At 37.5% G+C, this 26038-nt stretch overlaps 1 protein-coding gene across 6 annotated transcripts in view; it reads left to right on the top strand.

The window, feature by feature from the left end:
• Window positions 1-26038, top strand: part of DDAH1 (dimethylarginine dimethylaminohydrolase 1) — a 228174-nt gene that overhangs the window by 149811 nt on the left and 52325 nt on the right. The window contains exon 1 of one of the 6 annotated variants that reach the window (XM_037012448.2): window positions 5969-6080. The exons of the other annotated variants lie outside the window; for them this stretch is intronic. Coding sequence (XP_036868343.1) covers window positions 6078-6080 — 3 coding nt within the window. The 5' untranslated portion in view covers window positions 5969-6077. Of the gene's footprint in view, window positions 1-5968; window positions 6081-26038 lie in introns of those variants that run through there. 6 annotated transcript variants of the gene reach the window in all.

Below are 26038 nucleotides of genomic sequence, written 5' to 3'. Positions count from 1 at the left end.
TGAAATAAAGTTAAGTACAATTGAAAATCAAAATATTCTTGGGACTAGGTCATGTTTACCACTGCAAAATTATCTTTAAAATGTATTCAAATTATGTAATCCAAATGAAATCATATCTAGTACCTAAACCTAAAAATATTCAATATTAATCTCATTTTCCCTTTTCTTTAAATGAGATAAATATTAATATTTAAGGAAATTTCTTCAGGTCTACTTTTTCCATAATCTCCATTATTTTTTACATAAGGACAATTGTTATGATTACAGTAGGCATTGGATCTGCCTGGTTAACTTTTAGCCCAACTACTCAGGTAGGGATGAAGACTAGTGGAGCAATGACTCATGACTGATAACTTACACTTTTATAAAAACTTTAGCATAGGACCCTTGAAATTGGTTTTAACCAACAGGTAGCTTTTCCTGTAAACCACGTTGAAAGCTGGTATATGCATTACAGATGATGCTGTTTCAGCATGAAATGCCATTATAGAGGTGAATGTAAACTGCTTTGGGAGCAAAGAAGTAAATACCTGCTGTTGGAGTTAAATGGTCTTTCACAAAAGAGGCAATATTTGCACTGGGTCTAAAATAATGATAGGAGTTTCAGATGGAGAAGGATGAAGGGTATTTTAGGCCATATGTGATAAAGCATAGAGGTGTAACAGATCTCTACAGAACAGTAGGCATTTGATGTGACTAGAACTTAAAGTGACAGAAAAAATTGAGAGGTTACAAAATGCCAAGGTGAGATGATTATTCTTTGTCCTGTATTGTAGTTGAATGGAAAATTATTAAATTGTTTCATCATGGCAGTGATATCATCACATCTTGATGTTTGGGGATATCTTTGTATGGATCAAACCACTGGGCTTTGGGAAACCACTTATGGGCTCCTGCAAGTTTATACCAGAAATGCTGAGTCTCACCCACAATGATTATGGGGATGGAGAAGAGGAGAAAAAGTTGGAGGGTACTTGGAGCTGGGCCATTAGCTCCCTGAGGGCTAGGGACCATGTGTGTTTTATTCATTTTTGCCCCATAAAGCTGTCTATACATGTATGATCCTTGATTTGACATGACCCTTTCTTGCAAGATCCCCATCCTTTCCACTTTACCACTCAGTTTTTACTAGTTGGTCCAAATTGTCCAGTGTACCAAGCACACTCATGGCTTCTGCTTCTCTTAGATATGAGGAATTGTCATCAGTGAAGTAAAAAATTAAACTAAATATCCTCACTTATTTGTACTTTTTTATGTGTTTCTGTTTCATTCTGTTTGCCCATTTAACTTATGCTGGAAGGACAGCTACATATTTAGGGGATGTATATAATGTACTGCATTTCAGAAAGCAAGGTAAATATTATAAAGTATTCTTTCATAATTTTCAAATGAAGTAGATTTATATGTGCATGTATATGGTAACATTTCCAAGAAGTTTTTTTTAAAAAAAGCAACTTGTAGGACAATATGACAATATAGTAAACAAAAAACCCACAATCTAAATTATATATTTATATGTATTTATGTAATTGTGTAAATACCCAGAAAATACTATTAAAGAGAATACTCCTATTGATAACTGTGGTTACCTCTGAGAGAAAGACTAGAAGTAGAGGAAGGATCACTTAGTTAATCTTTATTGTTTCAATATTTTATACAAAAAAGATGCAAGAAAAGAAAGGAGATGGAGGCGAAAGAGGAAGATTGAAGTAAAGCAGCTAAAATGAGAGTTCTTCCAAGGCAGAAGATTCCTTGTTCTGTGCCTGTGTTTAATAAGAGCAAAAAAAATTGAGAAGTATGTTTTTGTCTGACACTGTGCAGAAAGGATTTGGTTTCATGAATTCTTTTTTTATTGCTGCTGAAGTTGTGATTGGTGAAGTAATACAATGGATCTAATACCCAATTTTAAACTACAAAATCTGTATTGTAGACCTGGACCTCCCTGTAAATAGATATGAACTCAAGCAAACTACGGAAATTCCATGTTCATCATCTTCCAGCTTCTAGTAGGAGAAATAATACTTACTCCTAAAAAGGTTTTTGGGGAGACAAATGACAGATGTAAACAGAAGAACTGAACTCCTTTGAATTTTATATAAACATAAGATAGGTTGTTCTGGTATAATTCCTGCATATATATGCATACACTGACAGATACTAGGTATCAGTTGCATAATATTTATCAACTTTAAATATGCAAATTATTAGGGTAATCTTGCATAATCCTTGAGTCAATATTACAAAAACTAGCAATCAATTCTTTCAGTTTCAGATTTCAAAAAGCCTCTTTGAGATTTAAATTGCATCAGCAACCATTATTTTCAATGCTTAAAAAGTGGCAAGAGATCTCCAATTAATAGCAGCTATGGTCTAATTAGATGAAAACGATCATCTAAGAAAGTCTATCGATTGTAACGAAAGCAAGATATAATTCAAGAGTATTTCCAGATGCCAGTGAATTGCTGGAAAGCTGCAAGTTTAACTTTCTGCTCTGATAGAGTTTTAAAAGAGGTCAGAGTACATTTTACATAGTGTCTAGCAATGTGAGTTTATTCAGACCTTTTGGCAGACATTCCTGCACACTCAAGCTACATCAATGAATCATCCATTGTTGGCCAGCTCCACTCCCAGTTGCTAAGAGATTTCTCAGGCATACTGAGGCTTCATTCTACATGGTCTGTAAAAAGGGCAAAATGTATTAAAGTTTAAAATGTCTCATCTTTGTTAAGTTAGTAATTAAAACTTTGCACAGAACTTTAATACTGGGACAATGGGAAAGTCGGTGTGCAGTTAAGACTTTCTACTTGGGAAAATACAGAAGAAAACTTCCTGTCCATAACTGAGAAATATGTGCAGAGGAAATGGAAATATTAAAGAGGACGCAGACACCAAAAACAAAACTCAACTAGGAAAGTCTAAACTCTTTTAAGGGAATATAATGTGTGTTTGTTCTTATATGTTTCAAATGAAGGTTTTATTTTTATTAAATATACTCTAATTTTCATAATTTCTCTTTGAGTCATAAAGATCTCCTTTATAAATGAACATGTTATTTTAAAGCTTTGATATATTTTTTAAATGTAAGAATAAGAAAACTACCATAAAAGAATGTAACATAATTTTTTTCAGCTTGCTCTTTATAATGTGCAAAGTATAGTATGTTTTGTATGTATCCTTCCTGAATATATTCAGTTTTAAAATATATAATATTTTATTGGTATTCTTTTTGGGTTTGGTGATGATTTCCCATTACTGAGAATCGTATAATGTATCATAGAAGTTAAAGTTTCATTTTGACGAAAGGAAAGGGATAATTTGGACTACAAATTTAGAAGAGAAAGAGAGCATAACAAAACTTAAAAACAAAGTATTATTAAAGTTATTAGATTTCAGAGTAAAATCCCATTCCATTAATCTCTCATGAGGATGAAGGTTTGAGATGGAATGTGGGCTTTGAAGTTGAACAAACCTAGGTTACAATCCTATCTTTCGTGTTCTAGACCGTGTGACCTTGAGCAAATTATTCACCTTTTGGGGGCCCTAACTTCCCCATTGCTAACATAATGTGGTAATGCACACCACCACACAGCCAGTGGCTGTCATGGGAATCAACTGAGATAACATCACAGTTCTGGCATATAGTGGGTCCTGGATAAATACTAGTTCTCAGCTTCTCTGAAGTTGTTGGAGGCTAATATCAATGTGCTCTTCAATGCTCACAACCACACCTTGTTTGTTTTAAGTCAGCAACATTAACATGTGTTTTACTTCTAATTTCAACAGAGATGTATTCAGGTGAATAGGTGAGAACATTCATCCCATGTTGGGGAGTGTGGGATACAAGCGTATGGAAGAGTATTATTTCTTGCAAAGAAAAAAAACATTTGTGATTCTTGGCTTCTTGTCTCCCCTCTCTCTATGAGGTCCTCCCTTTCTTGTTGTGGATCCTACCTTCTTTCAAGACCACTATTTCAATGTGCCATCTCCAATTTATAATGCATTGCCATAAAGCAGGACTTAATGGAGGGCACTCTGCTTGCAGCTGTGGACCAAGGAATTCCCTAACCAAATGCAGAACCAGGAATGAACTGCACCTTAGTCCTCCTGGCCCTGTTCTGTTGATCCTTAACATTAGTTTTTAAGACTTTAAATCAAGCTTACACAAAAATATGGAGTGACACAGGGCATAAATCTGCAAAGAAGTAAAAAGCTAACCTTTTCAAACAATATTGCTTCTCTCTCACTTACCAACTTTACATTTCCCTGTATGGCCCCGGAAGATGACTGGTTAGCCAGGGACGGGTAAGATTCCTCAAGGGAGGAACAACCTAAGACAGGCACAGTCTCAGGGGGGACATCAGGTGAGAAATTGGGGATCAACAGAGGTGAGGCTTAGAATCTCACCCCCTGTTTTGAGAGAAATCTGCATCCATGGATGTTTTGTTGCCCTTGTCTAGCTTGGATTAATACTTAGTCCATAGGCACACACCTGATCATCTACATTTGCCCTCTTACAGCACTAAACTATGTTTTCTACCTTTATCTTGCATCTACCTACCACTTCAGCATTTTATTAAAAATAAAAATAATAATAATAATAATAATAATAATAATAATAATAATGGAGAAATGTGGGATTCACATATAAATCAAGTATAAAAATCAAACAAATATTCATATTTGACCTGATTGTTTATAGTTCATAATGTGTGATCAAAACCGAAAGTTTCTGTGATGACTGCCCTTGCACTGTTCACCATGTAAAAACTTATTCACTATGTAAGAATTTATTCACCATGTAAGAACTTGTTCGTTATGCTTCAGAAGATTGGAGACTGTTGAGAATTAGGCTTGGGGTTGATTAATGATTGTACATTGAGTCCCCTATACAGAATTTTATTGTTGTTAACAACCATTTGATCAATAAATATGAGAGATGCCCTCTCAAAAAAAAAATATGGAGTGACTCTGTTTATATATTTAAGCTTCCTGACACCTGTGTTAGTTTAGAGGAAATATCTCCATGTCTGTACTAACAATTCAGTGATGAACACCATTTATAGAACCAAGTACATTATTTTTACAGTAAGATTTTTAACGTCAGGGAAAAATCAGATCTTTTTCTCAGGTGTTTGACTATTTCCCTCTGTAGTCTTAGATACAGTTTAAGCCTTGTTTCTTTTAGGTAATCTTTGTTATTCTAGACTGTACACCAAATGGAAGCAAACCCATTTGGCCTATCTAGTGAGTTAAACTGGAGAACTGTTAGCATCTCCGCTTTCAGAATAATGTGATGTGGAAGCTGTATAGAACTGATGAGGATTTGGTAGCCCCTGCATAAAAAAAGAGAAGGTGTTGTGTAATGTAATGGTGGTATCAACAAAAGAGCGTTGTCTGTCCTTGCCAGGAAAAGATGAAACAGTAGAAAATGACAGAGGATGGAATCCTCAGGCTTTCTTAGGCAGACTGTAGAGTAGGTCATTCCCTAGCAAAGAAAAAAAAAAAAAAAGGAAAGCAAAACCCAAAGGGACGAAGTTCAGCTTTAATGCCCTAAAAAAACAATGTTTCCCCAAAATAAAGAACATCAGCATAAACTGACAAATTGCAGTGGTAGTATTCAATAAGAGCACTATTCTTGTGGCTTTCTGTTAGAGTTTTACTTTGCAACTGTAATTTTTCTATAATTCAACTTTAGAGAGAGAAGGTGGGGAGGGAGGGAGGGAGAGAGAATTTCCCTCACTTTCTAAATCATGGCTCAGTAGTGTATTATAAAACCCCAAGAACGGAAAAGCCATTACGTGAAATATAAAGAAATACTTGAGTCTACAATATCATTGAACTCTTGGATTCAGTTTCAGCAGACATGCTCTGTATTCCCACAAGAGTCTGGAAAATGAACTTCTATTTTTTTCTGTCTGGAGTTGCAGTTAGTGTTATTATTTGCTCCATGGCTCAATCTGGGTCAGACTGTTCTGCAGTAACACAGGTGGATGTTAAAACAGGGAGTCTGTTGAAAAGATTGCGGAGGAACTGTTTCCCTAAAGCAGTTTTGGATGGCAGTTTGATGGCAGTCAGCTATGGTAAGGACAAATGAAGCTTAGTAGTACCTTCTAGAATGTGGTCTTGCTGGGTTTGTCACCTGCAGGACCATGGGCCAAAGTTTCATGTATAATGGGTCATTAGGACCTAGTGGTATCCTCAGAGTGGATCCTAGAAATGGATATCACTGAATTCTTAATACTTATGAATTGTAATGTTGCTCTGCATTTTTCTTATTTGCTTTCGCTTTATTTGTGAAATACAATATGCAGTTCTTTAAAGAAAATTCCATAAACCATTTTTTTCCATTTCGTGTGGGCTTTAAAATATTCTAGAAATTTACTGTTAAAATCTAGTCACAGAAAGATTTCTTATATGGTAAAAATAGCAGGAGAAAGATAGTTGTGATTTAAGATATAGCATTTGTTTTTGTATTAACTAAAGTATTTTATTATCAGTGGTTATGTTATTAAAATGTAACATGTAGATTTTGCGAAGAGTACATGTCTCCATTTGTAAGCAATCACACAAGGGAAACTTTATTTTATGTGTTCTACCCATTGAATTATTTTCTAGTAAACAGCTTGATGTACAATAGAAACATCCATTTATTTTGACAACTATTTTAAATTACAGATTAATGGTCCAAAATAAAATTTAAACTGATTTAATACATAATTCAGCATGAGTGGGAAAATAGATCTTTTTTCCAATCGGAGGATAGATATAATTTTTTTTCTTTTGTGAATAACTTATTTTTCCCTTAATAAGTTTAGGATGTGCCTGAACCACAGACAACATTAAGAATCCCTTTGTTCAGAAGTGTTGAATGGTATATTAACCAAAGAACGATTTAGGGGTTGAAAAATAGATAACTATTTCAGTTTCTGACTTTAGACTATTTTTAAAGTAAAGTACAGAGAGTTCCAACTGAAAAAATTGCAAATGCTCCAGGATACTGTGCCTGGAAATAAGATTCCTGAGTAGTAGAGCTTGGGGATGTTTAGGTGGCCCTTGCAGAAATGATCTGTCATGTACATTTCAAGTACAGTGTGTCTTGCACGTTTTAAATGTTTCTTCTCAGATTTTTCTTGGATGTAACTATTCTATTTTGTTTTACTTCTGTCCTATAATTCTTTTTGGTAAACCCAGGAGTTTACATGTCTAAGGGGAAAATTCTCTCAAACTTGCTATCATTACTCTCCAGCTCAATCCCTAGGAGGCCCTCCCAACCCACTGCCAACACACACAGATCCCTTCTTATCACTTTGAACAGACACTCTTCCATGGGAGCACGGCTTTCTTAAGAGAGCAGGTATCCGTTGAGATTAAACTAATATTTTTGGAGCAAAAATGAGAATTCTGAGATTTTTATAGTCAATTGTGTTCTCTAGAAATGAAACTGAGGGTAAGCTCTATTTGCCAGAAAATTCACAAAGCACTTTTGTTTCTTCGTATTTGTAACTGAAATTACAGATTTCAGAAGAAAATATCAAATTAATCTCAGCCTAAAGCAATGTGAGAAATTCACATAAACTGTCTTTTAAAAATACTGTGTCTATAAAAAAATTTGGAAAGTAGTCTCATTTGCTGTTGGATGAAAGACTGATTGAGGGGGAAAAAAAAATTCATACTTAGACCCTGGCTGGAAGAGAGAAATAAGAGGTGAGTTTCTAAAAGACTACTCTTTTAAGATATTTAAGAAGAACTTTTTAAAGGTGCAAACTTTTAAATATGGTGCAAACATATTTAAAAAGAACTTGGTGCAAAACAGTTTATGAAAATGTTTTCTTTCAAATAAGATACTAATGGTGCTTTGTAAAAAAATTTACATTTAGTATCTGATTCTACAGCTAAATGATAAGAATTTTTAAATAGCTCAAAATCTGCTTCTCAAAATTCATGGCAAAATTACATTTCAGCTTCATTATAACCTGCTTTCCTTAAAGTAAATATTAACTGTGTAGTTCTGTGTATGCTGCTAAAACTATCTTTAATATTTCTAATTTATTTAGTCATTTTATTGTGCTCCCAGAAAATGAATAAATCCAAGTAAAAAGGTGTCATATATAATGGAAGATTTCACTTCTAATGAATTTCAGGTTTTCATAGTAATTTCCCTTCTCTGGAGTTCTAGCTCTTAGAAAAATGAAACATTTCTGTCATTTTATTGTTAGACTGTGTCAGCACAGCATATTATCATAACTACTTTTAAATAATCAAAGGCAGTTTCTACATAGCACCAAAATTTACTGATGAAAGAGAGTGTCAGTCTAGTGTACTCAGAATTGTTCACTTTTGTTCTGACATTATATAGATAGCTTTAGGAACCCCAGGCATTTGCTTACCACATCTTTGAAGAGTATAATCACATTGTGCATATAGATCATATCTCTGCTTACATTTTTAGGTTTTTCATTTATACATCATCATGCTGCAGAAAAGATGTAAAACAGCTTAGTAGGATAGACAGAATATGAGGTAGAATCAATCAAAATATGAATAAAGGAAGAAAATAAGAATAATTACCATCAAGTAGAGCCACGAATGTAGTTAATGCTATGCATGATCTACACACTATTGCAGGTGGGTCACAGATTCCACTCTAACCGTTCTTACTGCCAGGAGTAAGAGGCAAACCTGGTAGGTGTTTCAGCCTACTGGGACCAAATCAGGTACTGAAGAGAAGTGAAAAGTGTTTTTACTACTAAGCTCAAAATTTCTTCTTGGAGACCCCATGTGGACAAGTATATGATGATATAAATAGCTTCATCTATCACATTTCTATAGTAGGTCAACTCATTTGTATTACAGTAGGCAAATTTTTAATTCAGATGTACATTTTAGAATTTCTGGAAGAGTAAATAGTGTTCTTCAGGCAATCCTCCCTCATTGTTTTTGATAAATAGTGCCAATGAGCCCAAAATTTTGTTATGAAAAAGTGTCTGGGATATAGCAAAACAAGGCCAACATTTTCCAAAGAAAAAATCTTTGGGTCTACGAGCACAGGTAGATTTTTTTTTAAAGTGGGCCTTTACAACTTCACAGTTCTGTTCCTTAAAGAGGACTGACATAGATGAAATCTCATAATCTCAAAAAAAGAAAAAAAAGTAAAGTCCTATATCTGCCCTCTTCATGACAAAAATAAAATCTCAACAAAATATGTATTGAACTTGAGTAATGTTGTTTCCTTGCATTGTCTCCAAGGTGAACTATTTGAGAGTGCAGCACTGAGGCAACAAAATGATTTAATTTTCCCCAGGTCACTTATAAGACATAAAACAATAAAATAACTTTTGTTTTAGGATATTGAATTGTAGTCTCTCTTTTTTTTGGTTATTAGTAGCTAGTAAGTTTGTTTTATCAGGCCATTCATAGAGATAAAATAAATCAAATCAGAATTCTTGGCTTTCTGCTATCTACAGCAGAAGAACAAGCACCTATTTTATCCAAAAACCTGTAGGATCCTCTCTCTCCTAAGTAAAATATTGCACGTGGAGCATGAGAGTTAGGGAACCTTTATTTCTTTTCATCATGTTTCCTTAAAGGGGACCATTGTACTGAGCAATGCTGGTCCTTTGATTCATGGCAGGAAGTCACGAATCTTGTGGGTCAACCACATTTTTGAGTGGATTGGCAGGTCACTTTGCCTCAAAAATAGGAAACAGGTTCCATCATTTTCTCCTTATTCAGCAGAGCATACCCTGCCCTTCTGTTTTCTAGTTGCGAAAGCCCACTTTTTTAAAAATCTACGTGCCCTAGTAGACCCAAAGATTATTTTTCTTAGAAAAATCTTGGCCACTTTTTACTATATCCAAGCCACTTTTTCATAATAAATTTTTGGGTTCATTGGCACTATTTATCAAGAACTATTAGGGAGGATTGTCTGAAACAGAGGAATTGTCTTAGGACAGTTTGGTGGAGTAAAGAAAGGTCCAGTTGGGTTTTAAAGTCAGATCCATCCTGCTTACAGATCAGTCTGTGTTCAGTTGTGACTGCAAGGTAGGAGACCTTGCCAGTTCTTCAATTTGTCTATTACTAAGGGATCCTGGATAAAGCTGATACTAATCTTCATTTGTCCTGTGTGTCTTCCCTATTTAGTCATGGCATGGTGGGAAGGGCTAAGAGATTGGCATCCCTAACCGTTGGAGAATAGGGCAAGGACACTGGGGCAGGATTGGGCTTGACCTAACATAAAAGACTAAGACAGGATGTTCCTTACTATCCTTTGACTTCAGATACAAAATTAACTAATTTCTTTTTTCTATGATAAGTAATAAAAGTATTTCTGTTTTTTTAATTAGAATTTAAGAGTTCTTCTAGAAATGTCAAGTTTGATTACATGCTTTTGCCATTACCACTGAACTATATTACCGTAACTGTAATATTTGGTATTTTACTCATGGTGATCCCAAAGCCTGAAATTTTCTCCCTTACTCTACCTGCTTCCTTTCTCCTTTTGAGGGGCTAATTCCAGCTCCATCTAGAACATGAGTTCAAGGAGTTCATTTTAATCATTCTTGTATCATATCTTTCAATCATCTCTTATTCATTCATTCATTTCCCCCACCAAGAAAAACATGTTAATGTTGCCTATTTGGTAGGCACTGTGCCAGGTCCCATAATGGTGTAGCCATAGACATGAGAGCATAGATACCTCCTTCACAGAGCTCACAGCCTCTGGTGGAGACGCCCATGACAGGAGGATTTCAACTAAGTAACTAAAGCATTGAGCACAGGGCCTGACACAGCATCAGCCACTCAGCACATGTCTGCTCAGTGGATGAATAAATCAGCAGTAATAGAAGCGGCATATAGTCAGTGCTCTGGAGTTTTTTGTATGGATTATCTGGGCTCCCAGGCTAAACTTTAATAGGTAGTAGGTATAATATGTAGTGAACATTTACTGTGGTTAAGGCACCTTGCTAAGTGCTGTATATATCCCATTTTATTCATCATGACAATCCTGTCAGGTAAAAATGACTTTTGATGTCCATTTTACAAATGAGGAAACTAAGGCTCAAAGTATAAGTAACTTTATTAATCAGCTAGCAACTAGAAGAACAAGGATTTGAATGAAGTTGTTCAATAAAGTTTGTGAACTAAGGATTTTGTTGTACAGCCTCTCAGGGGTTATCTGTTTGAATTCCTTTCAGTGAATCATAGACCAGTGGGACCTTAAAAAAGAAGCCATCTATTAGTTACGAAACCAGATATTCTCACTGAAAGATGACAAAATGTACCTTCATCAGTAGAGTGAAGGTGACTCTTCTTGTTTGTTACTTTTCAGAGTCATTGATTGTACTAAAGTCATAGTATCTACTAGGATTTTCCTGAATGGCACATCCAGATAGGTTAAAAAGGAAATGCCTATGGATTCTTATAGCAAAATTTCTATGAATTTTTTAATATTAAATGTTATACTTTATTAAGGGACCTAATGATTCTGGGCAACACATTAAGAAATGCTATAAGGGAGAAAAAGTGAGGCAAATTAAATGTTTTTTTCTCCCATGCTTCCAGTTTCATTTCTAAGGAAAAAGAGTGAACATGGGTTAAAATTATTTTACTATGATTAGTTTTCTTTCTGTTATTTGGATTACTTCTGTAATCTCATAATTTATGACTTCACTATCTTTATTTAACTCATATTTATAGAGCTGGTATTCAAGAGGTACTATTTTTTCCTTAACAATAGTAGTAATAGTAGCAATAGCTAAAATTGAGAGTTTGCTATGTATCAGGCACTGTTCTAAGGCTTTTACAAGCATTGTTTCATTTGTTCATCACAACAACCTTATGAGACAGTCACTACTATCTCTACCTTAACTAGGACCCAAAATTTGGACAGGTTGAGTCATATATGGCTCATGGTCAAGGAATGAAAAGTTGGAGCAGTTGAGTATTATATCAAGGTCACATAAGTAGCAGGTGGTTGATTTTTTTTTTTTTTGAGAGGGCATCTCTCATATTTATTAATCAAATGGTTGTTAACAATAAAATTCAGTATAGGGGGAGTCAGCGCTCAATGTACAATCATTAATCCATCTCAAGCCTAATTCTCGTCAGTCTCCAATCTTCTGAAGCATAACGAACAAGTTCTTACATGGTCAACGAATTCTTACATAGTGAATAAATTCTTACATGGTGAACAGTACAAGGGCATTCATCACAGAAACTTTCGGTTTTGATCATGCATTATGACCTATAAACAATCAGGTCAAATATGAATATTCGTTTGATTTTTGTACTTGATTTATATGTTGATCCCACATTTCTCCTATTATTATTATTATTTTTATTTTTAATAAAATGCTGAAGTGGTAGGTAGATGCAAGATAAAGGTAGAAAACATAGTTTAGTGCTATAAGAGGGCAAATGTAGATGATCAGATGATCAGGTGTGTGCCTATGGACTAAGCATTAATCCAGGCTAGACAAGGGCAGCAAGACACCCACGGATGCAGAAGATTTCTCTCAAAGCAGGGGGGGTGAGGTTCTGAGCCTCAGCTCTGTTGATCCCCAAATTCTCACCTGATGGCCCCCCTGCGACTGTGCCTGTCTTAGGTTGTTCCTCCCTTGAGGAATCTTACCCGTCTCTGGCTAACCAGTCATCTTCCGGGGCCATACAGGGAAATGTAAAGTTGGTAAGTGAGAGAGAAGCCATATTGTTTGCAAAGGTTAGCTTTTTACTTCTTTGCAGATTTATGCCCTGTGGCTTCTATGCCCAGCACTTGTCTCGAGGTATCTTTACCACCTGGAGGAATTATGATACTCGGTAAATTCGATATGAGGCACGAATTCTATTTAAGGGTTGTAATTAGGAAGGAAGAAGAAAAGCTATAGATGTAGCATATGAAGGAAACATGGGAGGATTGATTATTTCTTTGACATATCTTCTTGTATAGTACCTTAAGTATGTATAGGTTTTAAACTACTAACTAATTTGCACACACATATTAACATAATAGGAATACGGTGACATAAACAAAGCAAATCTATAATTACCATCCATCTCCAGTGAAGCCAAGAAAACCATTTAGGCACCCTAGGCATTTGTGAAAATTTATCTATGATATGATGGATATTGTCCAACTGTACTTGAACCATCAGACAAATTAAAGCAGCCCATTTCTGGGATCTGTTCACATCCCATATGTTCTTTTAACCATAGATAGTCTATAGTCATGAGATTTTGGAGTGCTACAACTTGCACCCCTCCCAACTCCTGGTTGAGTTCCAACAGTACAGATCCGGTCAAATTCGTTGTCTCACTGTATGCACATGCCAGCCTAGACATCTCCCTCCTCATTCCAATGGCAAGTCCAGGAGACGGTGGGCTGGATGCAGCCACAACCGCAGCATCGTCCGGATCCCTGTGGAGGCTTTTTGATGATCATCCCCCGGCACAAGTCCTCCAGAGAGTGCTGATGCCGGAAGCTCCTCCTCATATCGTATCTTAGTTCATTTTCTGGGTATCCAAGCTAGGCCTTGATCTTCTGCATAGAAACAAACAGACCCTTTGCCCACACTTTGACATGCCGTCTATACCACTGTGCAGAACTCATTGGAGGTCAGCACACAGTAACTGCTTTTTTTTTTTTTTTAATTAAGAGAAAGGAATATTATCAGAAAAGAGTACCTCCATAGCTGATCATCTGACACCCTTTAACTGATCAACATTAAGGATATTTAAAGCATGCGTTGATCTTTGATTTACCAATAGTTTTATCCTGTCAAGGAGTAATCCCCCTTTTCTTTCTTTCTTTCTTTCTTTTTTTTTTTTTTAATTTTTAATCTACACTTACATGGAGAATACTATGTTTACTATGCTCTCCCCTATATCAGGTCCCCCCTAACAACCACATTACGGTTACTGTCCATCAGCTTAGCAAAATGTTGTAGAGTCACTACTTGTCCTCTCTGTGTTGTGCAGCTCACCCTCCCCTTTCTCCCTCCCCCCCATGCATGCTAATCTTAATACCCCTCTTCTTCTTCCCCCCCCCTTATCCCTCCCTGCCCACCCATCCTCCCCAGTTCCTTTCCCTTTGGTACCTGTTAGTCCATTTTTGGGTTCTGTAATTCCGCTGCTGTTTTGTTCCTTCAGTTTTTCCTTTGTTCCTATACTCCTCAGATGAGTGAAATCATTTGGTATTTCTCTTTCTCCGCTTGGCTTATTTCACTGAGCATAATACTCTCCAGCTCCATCCATGTTGCTGCAAATGGTTGGATTTTTCCACTTCTTATGGCTGAGTAGTATTCCATTGTGTATATGTACACATCTTCTTTATCCATTCATCTACCGATGGACATTTAGGTTGCTTCCAATTCTTGGCTATTGTAAATAGTGCTGCGATAAACATAGGGGTGCATCTGTCTTTCTCAAACTTGATTGCTGCGTTCTTAGGGTAAATTCCTAGGAGTGGAATTCCTGGGTCAAATGGTAGGTCTGTTTTGAGCATTTTGATGAACCTCCATACTGCTTTCCACAATGGTTGAACTAATTTACATTCCCACCAGCAGTGTAGGAGGGTTCCCCTTTCTCCACAGCCTCGCCAACATTTGTTGTTGTTTGTCTTTTGGATGGCAGCTATCCTTACTGGTGTGAGGTGATACCTCATTGTAGTTTTACTTTGCATTTCTCTGATAATTAGCGATGTGGAGCATCTTTTCATGTGTCTCTTGGCCATCTGTATTTCTTTTTTGGAGAACTGTCTGTTCAGTTCCTCTGCCCATTTTTTAATTGGGTTATTTGTTTTTTGTTTGTTGAGGCGTGTGAGCTCTTTATATATTCTGGACGTCAAGCCTTTATCGGATCTGTCATTTTCAAATATATTCTCCCATACTGTAGGGTTCCTTTTTGTTCTATTGATGGTGTCTTTCGCTGTACAGAAGCTTTTCAGCTTAATGTAGTCCCACTTGCTCATTTTTGCTGTTGTTTTCCTTGCCAAGGGAGATATGTTCAAGAAGAGGTCACTCATGTTTATGTCTAAGAGGTTTTTGCCTATGTTTTTTTCCAAGAGTTTAATGGTTTCATGACTTACATTCAGGTCTTTGATCCATTTTGAGTTTACCTTTGTATATGGGGTTAGACAATGGTCCAGTTTCATTCTCCTACATGTAGCTGTCCAGTTTTGCCAGCACCATCTGTTGAAGAGACTGTCATTTTGCCATTGTATGTCCATGGCTCCTTTATCAAATATTAATTGACCATATATGTTTGGGTTAATTTCTGGGGTCTCTAATCTGTTCCACTGGTCTGTGGCTCTGTTCTTGTGCCAGTACCAAATTGTCTTGATTACTATGGCTTTGTAGTAGAGCTTGAAGTTGGGGAATGAGATCCCCCCTACTTTATTCTTCTTCTTCAGGATTGCTTTGGCTATTCGGGGTCTTTGGTGTTTCCATATGAATTTTTGAATTATTTGTTCCAATTCATTGAAGAATGTTGCTGGTAATTTGAGAGGGATTGCATCGAATCTGTATATTGCTTTGGGCAGGATGGCCATTTTGACGATATTAATTCTTCCTAGCCATGAGCATGGGATGAGTTTCCATTTATTAGTGTCCCCTTTAATTTCTCTTAAGAGTGACTTGTAGTTTTCAGAGTATAAGTCTTTCACTTCTTTGGTTAGGTTTATTCCTAGGTATTTTATTCTTTTTGATGCAATGGTGAATGGAATTGTTTTCCTGATTTCTTTTTCTATTGATTCGTTGTTAGTGTATAGGAAAGCTACAGATTTCTGTGTGTTAATTTTGTATCCTGCAACTTTGCTGTATTCCGATATCAGTTCTAGTAGTTTTGGAGTGGAGTCTTTAGGGTTTTTTATGTACAGTATCATATCATCTGCAAATAGTGACAGTTTAACTTCTTCTTTACCCATCTGGATTCCTTGTATTTCTTTGTTTTGTCTGATTGCCGTGGCTAGGACCTCCAGTACTATGTTAAATAACAGTGGGGAGAGTGGGCATCCCTGTCTGGTTCCCTATCTCAGAGGAAATGCTTTCAGCTTCTCACTGTTCAGTATAATGCTGGCTGTGGGTTTATCATATATGGCCTTTATTATGTTGAGGTACTTGCCCTCTATTCCCATTTTGCTGAGAGTTTTTATCATGAATGGATGTTGAATTTTGTCAAATGCTTTTTCAGCATCTATGGAGATGATCATGTGGTTTTTGTCTTTCTTTTTGTTGATGTGGTGGATGATGTTGATGGATTTTCGAATGTTGTACCATCCTTGCATCCCTGGGATGAACCCCACTTGGTCATGGTGTATGATCCTTTTGATATACTGTTGAATTCTGTTTGCTAATATTTTATTGAGTATTTTTGCATCTACATTCATCAGGGATATTGGTCTGTAATTTTCTTTTTTGGTGGGGTCTTTGCCTGGTTTTGGTATTAGGGTGATGTTGGCCTCATAGAATGAGTTTGGGAGTATTCCCTCTTCTTCTATTTTGTGGATCACTTTAAGGAGAATGGGTATTATGTCTTCTCTGTGTGTCTGATAAAATTCCGAGGTAAATCCGTCCGGCCTTGGGGTTTTGTTCTTGGGTAGTTTTTTGATTACTGTTTCAATTTCTTTGCTCGTAATTGGTTTGTTTAACTTTTGTGTTTCTTCCGTGGTCAGTCTTGGGAGGTTGTATTTTTCTAGGAAGTTGTCCATTTCTTCTAGGTTTTCCAGCTTGTTGGCATATAGGTTTTCATAGTAGTCTTTAATAATTCTTTGTATTTCTGTGGAGTCTGTCGTGATTTTTCCATTCTCATTTCTGATTATGTTGATTTGTGTTGACTCTCTTTTTCTCTTAATAAGTTTGGCTAGAGGCTTATCTATTTTGTTTATTTTCTCGAAGAACCAGCTCTTGGTTTCGTTGATTTTTGCTATTGTTTTATTCTTCTCAATTTTGTTTATTTCTTCTCTGATCTTTATTATGTCCCTCCTTCTGCTGACTTTAGGCCTCATTTGTTCTTCTTTTTCCAGTTTTAATAATTGTGATGTTAGACTATTCATTTGGGATTGTTCTTCCTTCTTCAAGTGTGCCTGGATTGCTATATACTTCCCTCTTAAGACTGCTTTCGCTGCGTCCCACAGAAGTTGGGGCTTAGTGTTGTTGTTGTCATTTGTTTCTATATATTCCTTGATCTCTATTTTGATTTGTTCATTGATCCATTGATTATTTAGTAGCATGTTGTTAAGCCTCCATGTGTTTGTGAGCCTTTTTGTTTTCTTTGTAGAATTTATTTCTACTTTCATACCTTTGTGGTCTGAAAAATTGGTTGGTAGAATTTCAATATTTTGGAATTTACTGAGGCTCTTTTTGTGAGCTAGTATGTGGTCTATTCTGGAGAATGTTCCATGTGCACTTGAGAAGAATGTATATCCTGTTGCTTTTGGATGTAGAGTTCTATAGATGTCTGTTAGGTCCATCTGTTCTAGTGTGTTGTTCAATGCCTGTGTTTCCTTACTTATTTTCTGCCCGGTGGATCTATCCTTTGGGGTGAGTGGTGTGTTGAAGTCTCCTAGAATGAATGCATTGTAGTCTATTTCCCTCTTTAGTTCTGTTAGTATTTGCTTCACATATGCTGGTGCTCCTGTATTGGGTGCATATATATTTAGAATAGTTATATCCTCTTGTTGGACTGAGCCCTTTATCATTATGTAGTATCCTTCTTTATCTCTTGTTACTTTCTTTGTTTTGAAGTCTATTTTGTCTGATATTAGTACTGCAACCCCTGCTTTCTTCTCACTGTTGTTTGCCTGAAATATGTTTTTCCATCCCTTGACTTTTAGTCTATGCTTATCTTTGGGTTTAAGGTGAGTTTCTTGTAAGCAGCATATAGATGGGTCTTGCTTTTTCATCCATTCTATTACTCTGTGTCTTTTGATTGGTGCATTAAGTCCATTTACATTTAGGGTGACTATTGAGAGATATGTACTTATTGCCATTGCAGGCTTTAGATTCGTGGTTACCAAAGGTTCAAGGTTAGCTTATTTAGTATCTTACTGCCTAACTTAGCTCGCTTATTGAGCTGTTATACACACTGTCTGGAGATTCTTTTCATCTCTCCCTTCTTATTCCTCCTCCTCCATTCTTCATATGTTGTGTGTTTTGTTCTGTGCTCTTTTTAGGGGTGCTCCCATCTAGAGCAGTCCCTGTAGGATGCCCTGTAGAGGTGGTTTGTGGGAAGCAAATTCCCTCAGCTTTTGCTTGTCTGGGAATTGTTTAATCCTGCCATCATATTTAAATGATAGTCGTGCTGGATACAGTATCCTTGGTTCAAGGCCCTTCTGTTTCATTGCATTAAGTATATCATGCCATTCTCTTCTGGCCTGTAGGGTTTCTGTCGAGAAGTCTGATGTTAGCCTGATGGGTTTTCCTTTATAGGTGACCTTTTTCTCTCTAGCTGCCTTTAAAACTCTTTCTTTGTCCTTGATCCTTGCCATTTTAATTACTATGTGTCTTGGTGTTGTCCTCCTTGGATCCTTTCTGTTGGGAGTTCTGTGTAATTCCATGGTCTGTTCGATTATTTCCTCCCCCAGTTTGGGGAAGTTTTCAGCAATGATTTCTTCAAAGAGACTTTCTATCCCTTTTCCTCTTTCTTCTTCTTCTGGTGTCCCTATAATACGAATATTATTCCTTTTGGCTTGGTCACATATTTCTCTTAGTGTTGTTTCATTCCTGGAGATCCTTTTATCTCTCTCTATGTCAGCTTCTATACGTTCCTGTTCTCTGGCTTCTATTCCTTCAGTGGCCTCTTGCATCTCATCCATTCTGCTTATAAATCCTTCCAGGGATTGTTTCACTTCTGTGATCTCCTTCCTGACATCTGTGATCTCCTTCCGGACTTCATCCCACTGTTCTTGCAATTTTCTCTGCATCTCATCCCATTGCTCTTGCATTTTTCTCTGCATCTCTGTCAGCATGTTCATGATTTTTATTTTGAATTCTTTTTCAGGAGGACTGGTTAGGTCTGTCTCCTTCTCAGGTGTTGTCTCTGTGATCTTTGTCTGCCTGTAGTTTTGCCTTTTCATGGTGATAGAGATAGTTTGCAGAGCTGGTACAAGTGACCACTGGAAGAGCTTCCCTTCTTGTTGGTTTGTGGCCTTCTCCTGGTAGAGTAGCGACCTCTAGTGGCTTGTGCTGGGCATCTGTGTGCAGACAGGGCTTCTGCTTCCTGCCCAATTGCTATGGGGTTTATCTCCGCTGTTGCTGTGGGCTTGGCCTGGCTGGGGCTGCTCCTCCAAAATGGTGGAGCCCCGTTGGAGGGGGAGCGGCTGGGAGGCTATTTATCTCCGTAAGGGGCCTCTGTGCTCCCTGCTGCCCAGGGGGTTAGAGTGCCCAGAGATCCCCAGATTCCCTGCCTCTGGTCTAAGTGACCTGTCCTGCCCCTTTAAGACTTCCAAAAAGCACTCTCCAAACCAAAACAACAACAGCAACAATGAGAGAGGGAACAGAAAGAAAAAAAAAAGGAAAAAACATGCGATTTTATTTTGTCCTCAGGTGCCGGTCCCAGGCACCCGCTCACTGGTCCTGCTGCCCTGTCTCCCTAGCACCAAGGTCCCTGTCCCTTCAAGGCTTCCAAAAAGCACCCACCCACCGGTCCCGTAGGGAAAAAACGCTCGATATTCTTTGTCCTCAGGCGCTGGTCCCAGGCACCCGCTCACCAGTCCCGCCGCCCTGCCTCCCTAGCACCGGGGTCCCTGTCCGTTTAAGGCTTCCAAAAAGCACTCGCCAAAAAGAGAGAAAAAAAGGGGGAAAACGCGTGATTTCCTCCGTCCTCAGGTGCCGGTCTCAGGCACCCGCCCACCAGTCCCGCAGGGAAAAACACGGGATATTCTTTGTCCTCAGGTGCCAGTCCCAGGCACCCGCTCACCAGTCCTGCCGCCCTGCCTCCCTAGCACGGGGTCCCTTCCCTTTTAGGCTTCCAAAAAGTACTCGCAAAAAAGAGAAAAAAAAAGGGGGAAAACGCGCGATTTCCTCTGTCCTCAAGTGCCAGTCTCAGGCACCCGCCCACCGGTCCCGCAGGGAAAAACGTGGGATATTCTTTGTCCTCAGGCGCTGGTCCCAGGCACCTGCTCACCAGTCCCGCCGCCCTGCCTCCCTAGCACCGGGGTCCCTGTCCCTTTAAGGCTTCCAAAAAGCGCTCGCCAAAAAGGGAAAAAAAAAAGGGGAAAAACGCGCGATTTCCTCCGTCCTCAGGCGCCTGTCTCAGGCCCCCGCCCGCCGGTCCCACAGGAAGAAATGCCTGATATTCTTTGTCCTCAGGCACCGGTCCCAGGCACCTGCTCACTGGTCCCGCCACCCTGCCTCCCTAGCAATGGGGGCCCGTCCCTTTAAGGCTTCCAAAAAGCACTTGCCAAAAAAAAACCGCTCCGGTTTCTTTCCACCCGACGGGAGCCGGGGGGAGGGGCGCTCGGGTCCCGCGGGGCCGGGGCTTGTATCTTACCCCCTTCGCAAGGCGCTGGGTTCTTGCAGGTGTGGATGTGGTCTGGATGTTGTCCTGTGTCCTGTGGTCTCTATTTTAGGAAGATTTTTCTTTGTTATATTTTCAGAGCTCTATGTGTTTTTGGGAGGAGATTTCCACTGCTCTACTCATGCCGCCATCCTGGCTCTGCCTGCAGGTGGTTGATTTTATACTCAAAATGGGATCTAACTGATTCCAATAAACTCTGTTATTCTCCTATACCACCTCCTTGTGAGGCTGGCCTAACTGCTGTGGCCTTGTGGTCCAAACATATAGATGTTCCAGTAGCAAAATGATTTGAAAAAGAAAAAGACTGGCACATTTTCCAACTTAATAATATTCTTCTAAAATGTGTTTTAAAATGAAATAGTACCCCTAAAAGAAAATAATTAAAGACCACAGTTATTAAGATAAAATTTAGTACCTATTTACTAATCATTTTTTCTCTTCTAAGATATTCCTGGTTTTCTTTTCCAGACCTAAATGGAATGTTTTTTCCCAAGACATTCTGAATTTGGTTTTGCTTCAGGTTAGGAAAACTCCTTCAATGTAGCTATGGTTCCATGTTTACAGCTGCTTTATTCTGTGCTGATGGCTTTGCTCTTTCAGCAAAGATGTTCTGGCCTGTCAGTCAAGGTTGTCTTATTCAGAAGTTTAAATAAATATTGCAAACAAGAAGAGGAAAAGAATCAGCAGCAATTATTAATTGTGCTTCTGGGTCTCTTTTAATTTTAATACAATGGCTAAGTTTGCTTATTAATCACATTGCTGCAGGTCCATCTCCTAAACACAATCCAGGAGCAGACTGTTGTATAGTTACAAATAGCAACCTAATTAGCTTCCAAGCTCTATTAGAGTTAATAACTATGTCAGAGCATTGCATTTGAAGTAACATTTAAATAAATCCTAATGGAGTTTTATCACATTTACTGCCTGCTCCCTCTCATGCCAACATTATCAAAACATCAAGAATCACTATTCTCATTCTTACAGAAGTTTTTCTAGACCACCCATATATTTGTTATAGGGAAAGATGTTGGTCATCATTGTTTTATTGAGAAAATGCAGTCATATGAGTCGAGACATTATATAATGTTATCACAGAGGTTGTCAGGGAAGCAAAGTAATAATGTTTAAGTGTACAGGCTTGAGCCTTCCACTTCAACCTGCAAAAGCCTAGAGGAATTCCCCTTAGCTGTAAACAGAAAACTGAACAAATTGTATTAAACAACTGTTTTCAGACAGTGTGCAACAGGAAGTAGAGTACTGTGAGCCCTGAGTGAAAAAAACAAATGCAGTGAGATTTAAAATTGCCCCAGCTTACTGACTGAAGGCAGTTTCCAGGCCACAGAGGAGGGAGAGAGAACAGAGCCTAGTGGACTTGCTGAGTTGAAAGGACATCAGAGTTTGGGGAGACCAAGATGATAAAAATTGCAGGATAGAGTACTGGAGATGAGAGAGATTCATAGAAAGAGCATCCTAGAAATCCACAAAATTGTTTTTTCAGCCTTTGGCTGAAAATCTGTCTGTGCTTGCATAAGAGGAACTGCCTAAGACTGGAGAAAGAACCACTAGGAAATAGGCCAAACAATTCCCAGAATTCACATATATATGGGAATAGCTCATATCCCCATTAGCCAGAATGGAGAGTTCTCAAAATACACAGGGTATTGGGTAGAACCTCAGAAGAGCCTTAACTTGTTACTGAGGGAGAATCAACACTAGAGTAAAGATTGCTTTGGAATCACCATAAAAATGCCTGAAAGTTATCCTCAAAAGGCTCAAACTGATCTGAAAGTCATTTAACTGTGTCAAAACAAAAGCTGACACTCTAAAGAAATACAATAAAATGTAGCACCCAATAATGTAATGTTTACATGTCCAGAGTCTAAAACAAAAAAAGTCATGTGAAGAAGCAGGGAAATATGACCCATTTTCAGGAAAAAAATTAATTCAATAGAAAGAGACATGTAAATGATAGAGATGATGGAAGTAGTAGTAAAAATCTTAAAACAGATATCATAAAATCTCATAAATATGCTTAAGTATGTAAAGGAAAACTCAGAAAGATATGAAAGATTTAAAAAGTTGAATGAAATTCCTATAAAGGAAAAAAACTTAATTTAACCACAGATTAGACACTATAGAAGAAAAGATCAGTGGCTGTAAAGACATTGCAATGAAAACTTTCAAAATGAAACACAAGAGTGAAAAAAAATGAAAACAACCAAAAAAGGCACTTGGAGGTGGAGAGAGAACCAAAAAAAATAATTGAATTATTAATTGCTAAACATTTTTCAAAGATGATGACAATTTAAAATGCTATATGAATCCCAAGCAGAAAAAAAATTAAGCCAAGCCAGGATACATTATAATCAAATAACTGAAAACCAGTGATGAGAAGAAAATCTTAAAAGCAGTCAGAGAAAATAAAATGCATCACATGTAGAGGAATAAAGATAAGAATGACAGCAGAATTCTCATTAGAAAAAATGCAGGCCACAAGACAATATTATGACAACATTTAAAATGCCAAAAAAGAAAAAAATGACAACCTAGAATTCTGTATCCAGAGAAAGTATCTTTCAGGTGCACAATTCCTTCTCTGAAACTCCTAAGACCAGATGTGTTTCAAAATTCAGAATTCTTCTCATTTTGAAAAGAAATGGAATGTGTAAGTTCTACATTTCATAAAATATCCAGACAGGTCTGAGGCAGCATCCTATAGCCAAACACCTTAATATATACTATATTCATTCTAGGTGAAATAAATAAAAAAAATATTAGTTTAGGTCAGATTTTGCCACTAAATTTTTTAAAATATTGGTTTTTAGAAATGTGATATTTTGGGATTGTAAAGAAGAGACTTTGTGCTAGTCATTTTTTCCTTCATTGCCTCTAATGCTTTCCAAACATATATTATTATCCATGTTTTCCCCAAGATTAAATAAGTGATGGAGTCATTCCCAAGCAGGAAGAACCCCTGGCCTGTTCTTTGAGGTAACTGAGGAAACCAAAAGAGGGATCCTCTAGGTTCCTCCTAACAAAGACACCATCTATTGCCATCATGTTACCCAAGGGCTCCATTTGTCAAATCCCAGAGTGACTTCAAACCTCACGGAATCCAGTGGTTGACATGGGAAGTCTTTACTACAGTTAACATCCTATCCTGGGTTTTGGGTTCCAGCAATGTGACACATGAGCTCTTGTGACTTAATATTCATGCAATTATTCCTAGTCTACTGTCCCTACACTATGGATAAACAGAGAAAAAGGATGTGTGCATGTGTGTGTGTAAAAGAGAGACAGAGAGGAAGGAGAAAGGCTATAGTACAAAGGGATCTGACAGTTGCAACTGGAATATACGGCTACACAAGGCAGCATCAATGATACAACCAGTGACCAGTGGGAGTATGACCATTTCAGCTACCACAGTGCCAGTGACCAAGAATCTAGGACCATGATGGAATGATTGAACTTCCTGAAGATGCCAGCACAGGATTCTATGTAAATGATCAGTGTGCCTGTCACCTAGAGAGAGAGATGGAGAGGAAGGGGAAGGACCTGAATTTAACTATGTTTACATTTTAAACATTTGAAAAATTACTGGCTTTGACAGCATTTATCTGGATTGTTTCCTGCCTCTAGAAAATATGTGCACTTAGGAGAAAATAAGGTTACATTTTTATGTAAAAGAATTTGTGGTTTTAAAAATTATCTACTGCATATTACTTAATGTCATGGGACCTGGTTTATCATCTTCGAAAAAGGAAAAACAATACCAACTTCACACAACTGAATAAGGTTTCAAGGAGTAATTTGTGGGAAAAAAAACTTTATACATTTAAAAAAATTTCAAATGTGAATGTTAGGTAAGCTTAGGTTTTTAAACTGGTGAGACTTCCATTGTTTTAGGAAAATTACTCTGGCTACAGTGTGTATGATGAACTGGAGAAGGAAAGGCAATTAGAAAGAGACCAGCTAGGAGGTTTTGTGACTGTTAAGGCAATGAGGCCATATTTAGGAAATTGCAGTGCATGTGGATTCTAGAGCCTTTCCACTGGTAGAGATGTGGAAGGGTGAAGAATTAGAAAGGAGTCAAAGATGACTCTAAGGTATCAAGCTTCATGACTGAGAGGACAGTGATGGCATTAACTGAGTTGGAAAGTAGGATGTCAGCAGGTTTGGGGAAAAAATGAGTTCAATTTAGAGCATGTTGAGTGTATGGTACAAAGATGCCACCTAAAAGAAAAATCAACAGTTGTGTACTAATCAAGATTGAGGATGTGGTGTGGCTCTGGAGGCAGATTCCTGAAAAAGTTACTTGAGCTCTCAGTGCCTTAGTTTCCTTTTCTGGAAAATGGTGTTGGAAATAGTACCTAGATCATGTATTTCTTGCGAAGCTTGAATATAAAGTCATGTGAGAGGAATGTTCAAGATGGTGCTATCTTTGAATGTAGCTATTGCGTCCACTGATGATGGTTGTATGATGCCAAGGACATGAGTGAAAGAGCACTGCCCACTGCTCTGGGTAACAGAAGACACAGCTCTGACTACAGCTAGCTGGTGACTTTGAACAAGGGATTCAACTGGTTTGTTCATTTGTGAAAGCAAGGGATTGGATAATTCTCCCTAAGGCCCCTCACAGCTCTTATCATAGTATAGGCTTGTTGAGGCTGAAAGCAAAATTTGCTGCAGATAAGCTATTATGGGATAATTTATTCATACATAATGGAGCAATTAATGATGTTCAACACATTTTTTCTTATTACCTGTGTGCCAACTTAAGAGATATTTCTTGCATTTAAAGCACATTCAGAAATTTAGACATAATGAAGGTAAAAAGTTTCTTGAAATTTTCCTCTGGGGACTTTTTTAAATTTAGAATTTCAACTGTACATTTATTTCAGTGGCTTTCCCTGTTTACCTATCACTGTAAATTCTCCTTAGGTAAATGTATGGAGCCTTCTGTTATGCTTGGCTTAGTGATGTCACAAACAGTTGTCTAGATGCTCATTACTTCATTTGCAAGAATCAGGTATTTCATTCGCCAGGATTTTTACTTGTTAAAAAGAATCCCAAGGTCCATTGACAGTGTACTAATTTGCTGTTTTTGGTAAGCCTTCCAGAGCAGAATGTAATCCTCTTCCCATAGGCTACCAGAAATTTTTATTACTAGGAACATGCTAAGCACATAAGCAAAGCTAACATTTGCATTTGGCATATTTTGGGGGAAAGCTTATGAAGGAGCATGCTTTGAGAAGAGAAGATAGCAAAAAGAACTCTCTCTTAATAGCTTATATCTGTTCTTCTTTACCTTTAATAGAGATTTCATTAATTCTTTTTTTTAATCAACTTCTAGTTTAATCACTGTTTTGCAAATGTTCCATAGCAGCTTAAAAACGTAAAATACTTTTGTGCTATACAGGTTTTTTTTCACAATGTTTGCTATAGGATTTTGTTGGTGTTGTTGTTATCATTAATCTACAATTACATGAAGAACATTATGTTTACTAGGCTCTCCCCTACCCCAAGT

Source organism: Manis javanica, chromosome 4, assembly GCF_040802235.1.
Source record: "Manis javanica isolate MJ-LG chromosome 4, MJ_LKY, whole genome shotgun sequence".
NCBI classification, from domain to species: domain Eukaryota; kingdom Metazoa; phylum Chordata; class Mammalia; order Pholidota; family Manidae; genus Manis; species Manis javanica.
The sequence above is the reverse complement of the archived record's forward strand: the minus strand, read 5'-3'. Positions and strand labels throughout refer to the sequence as shown.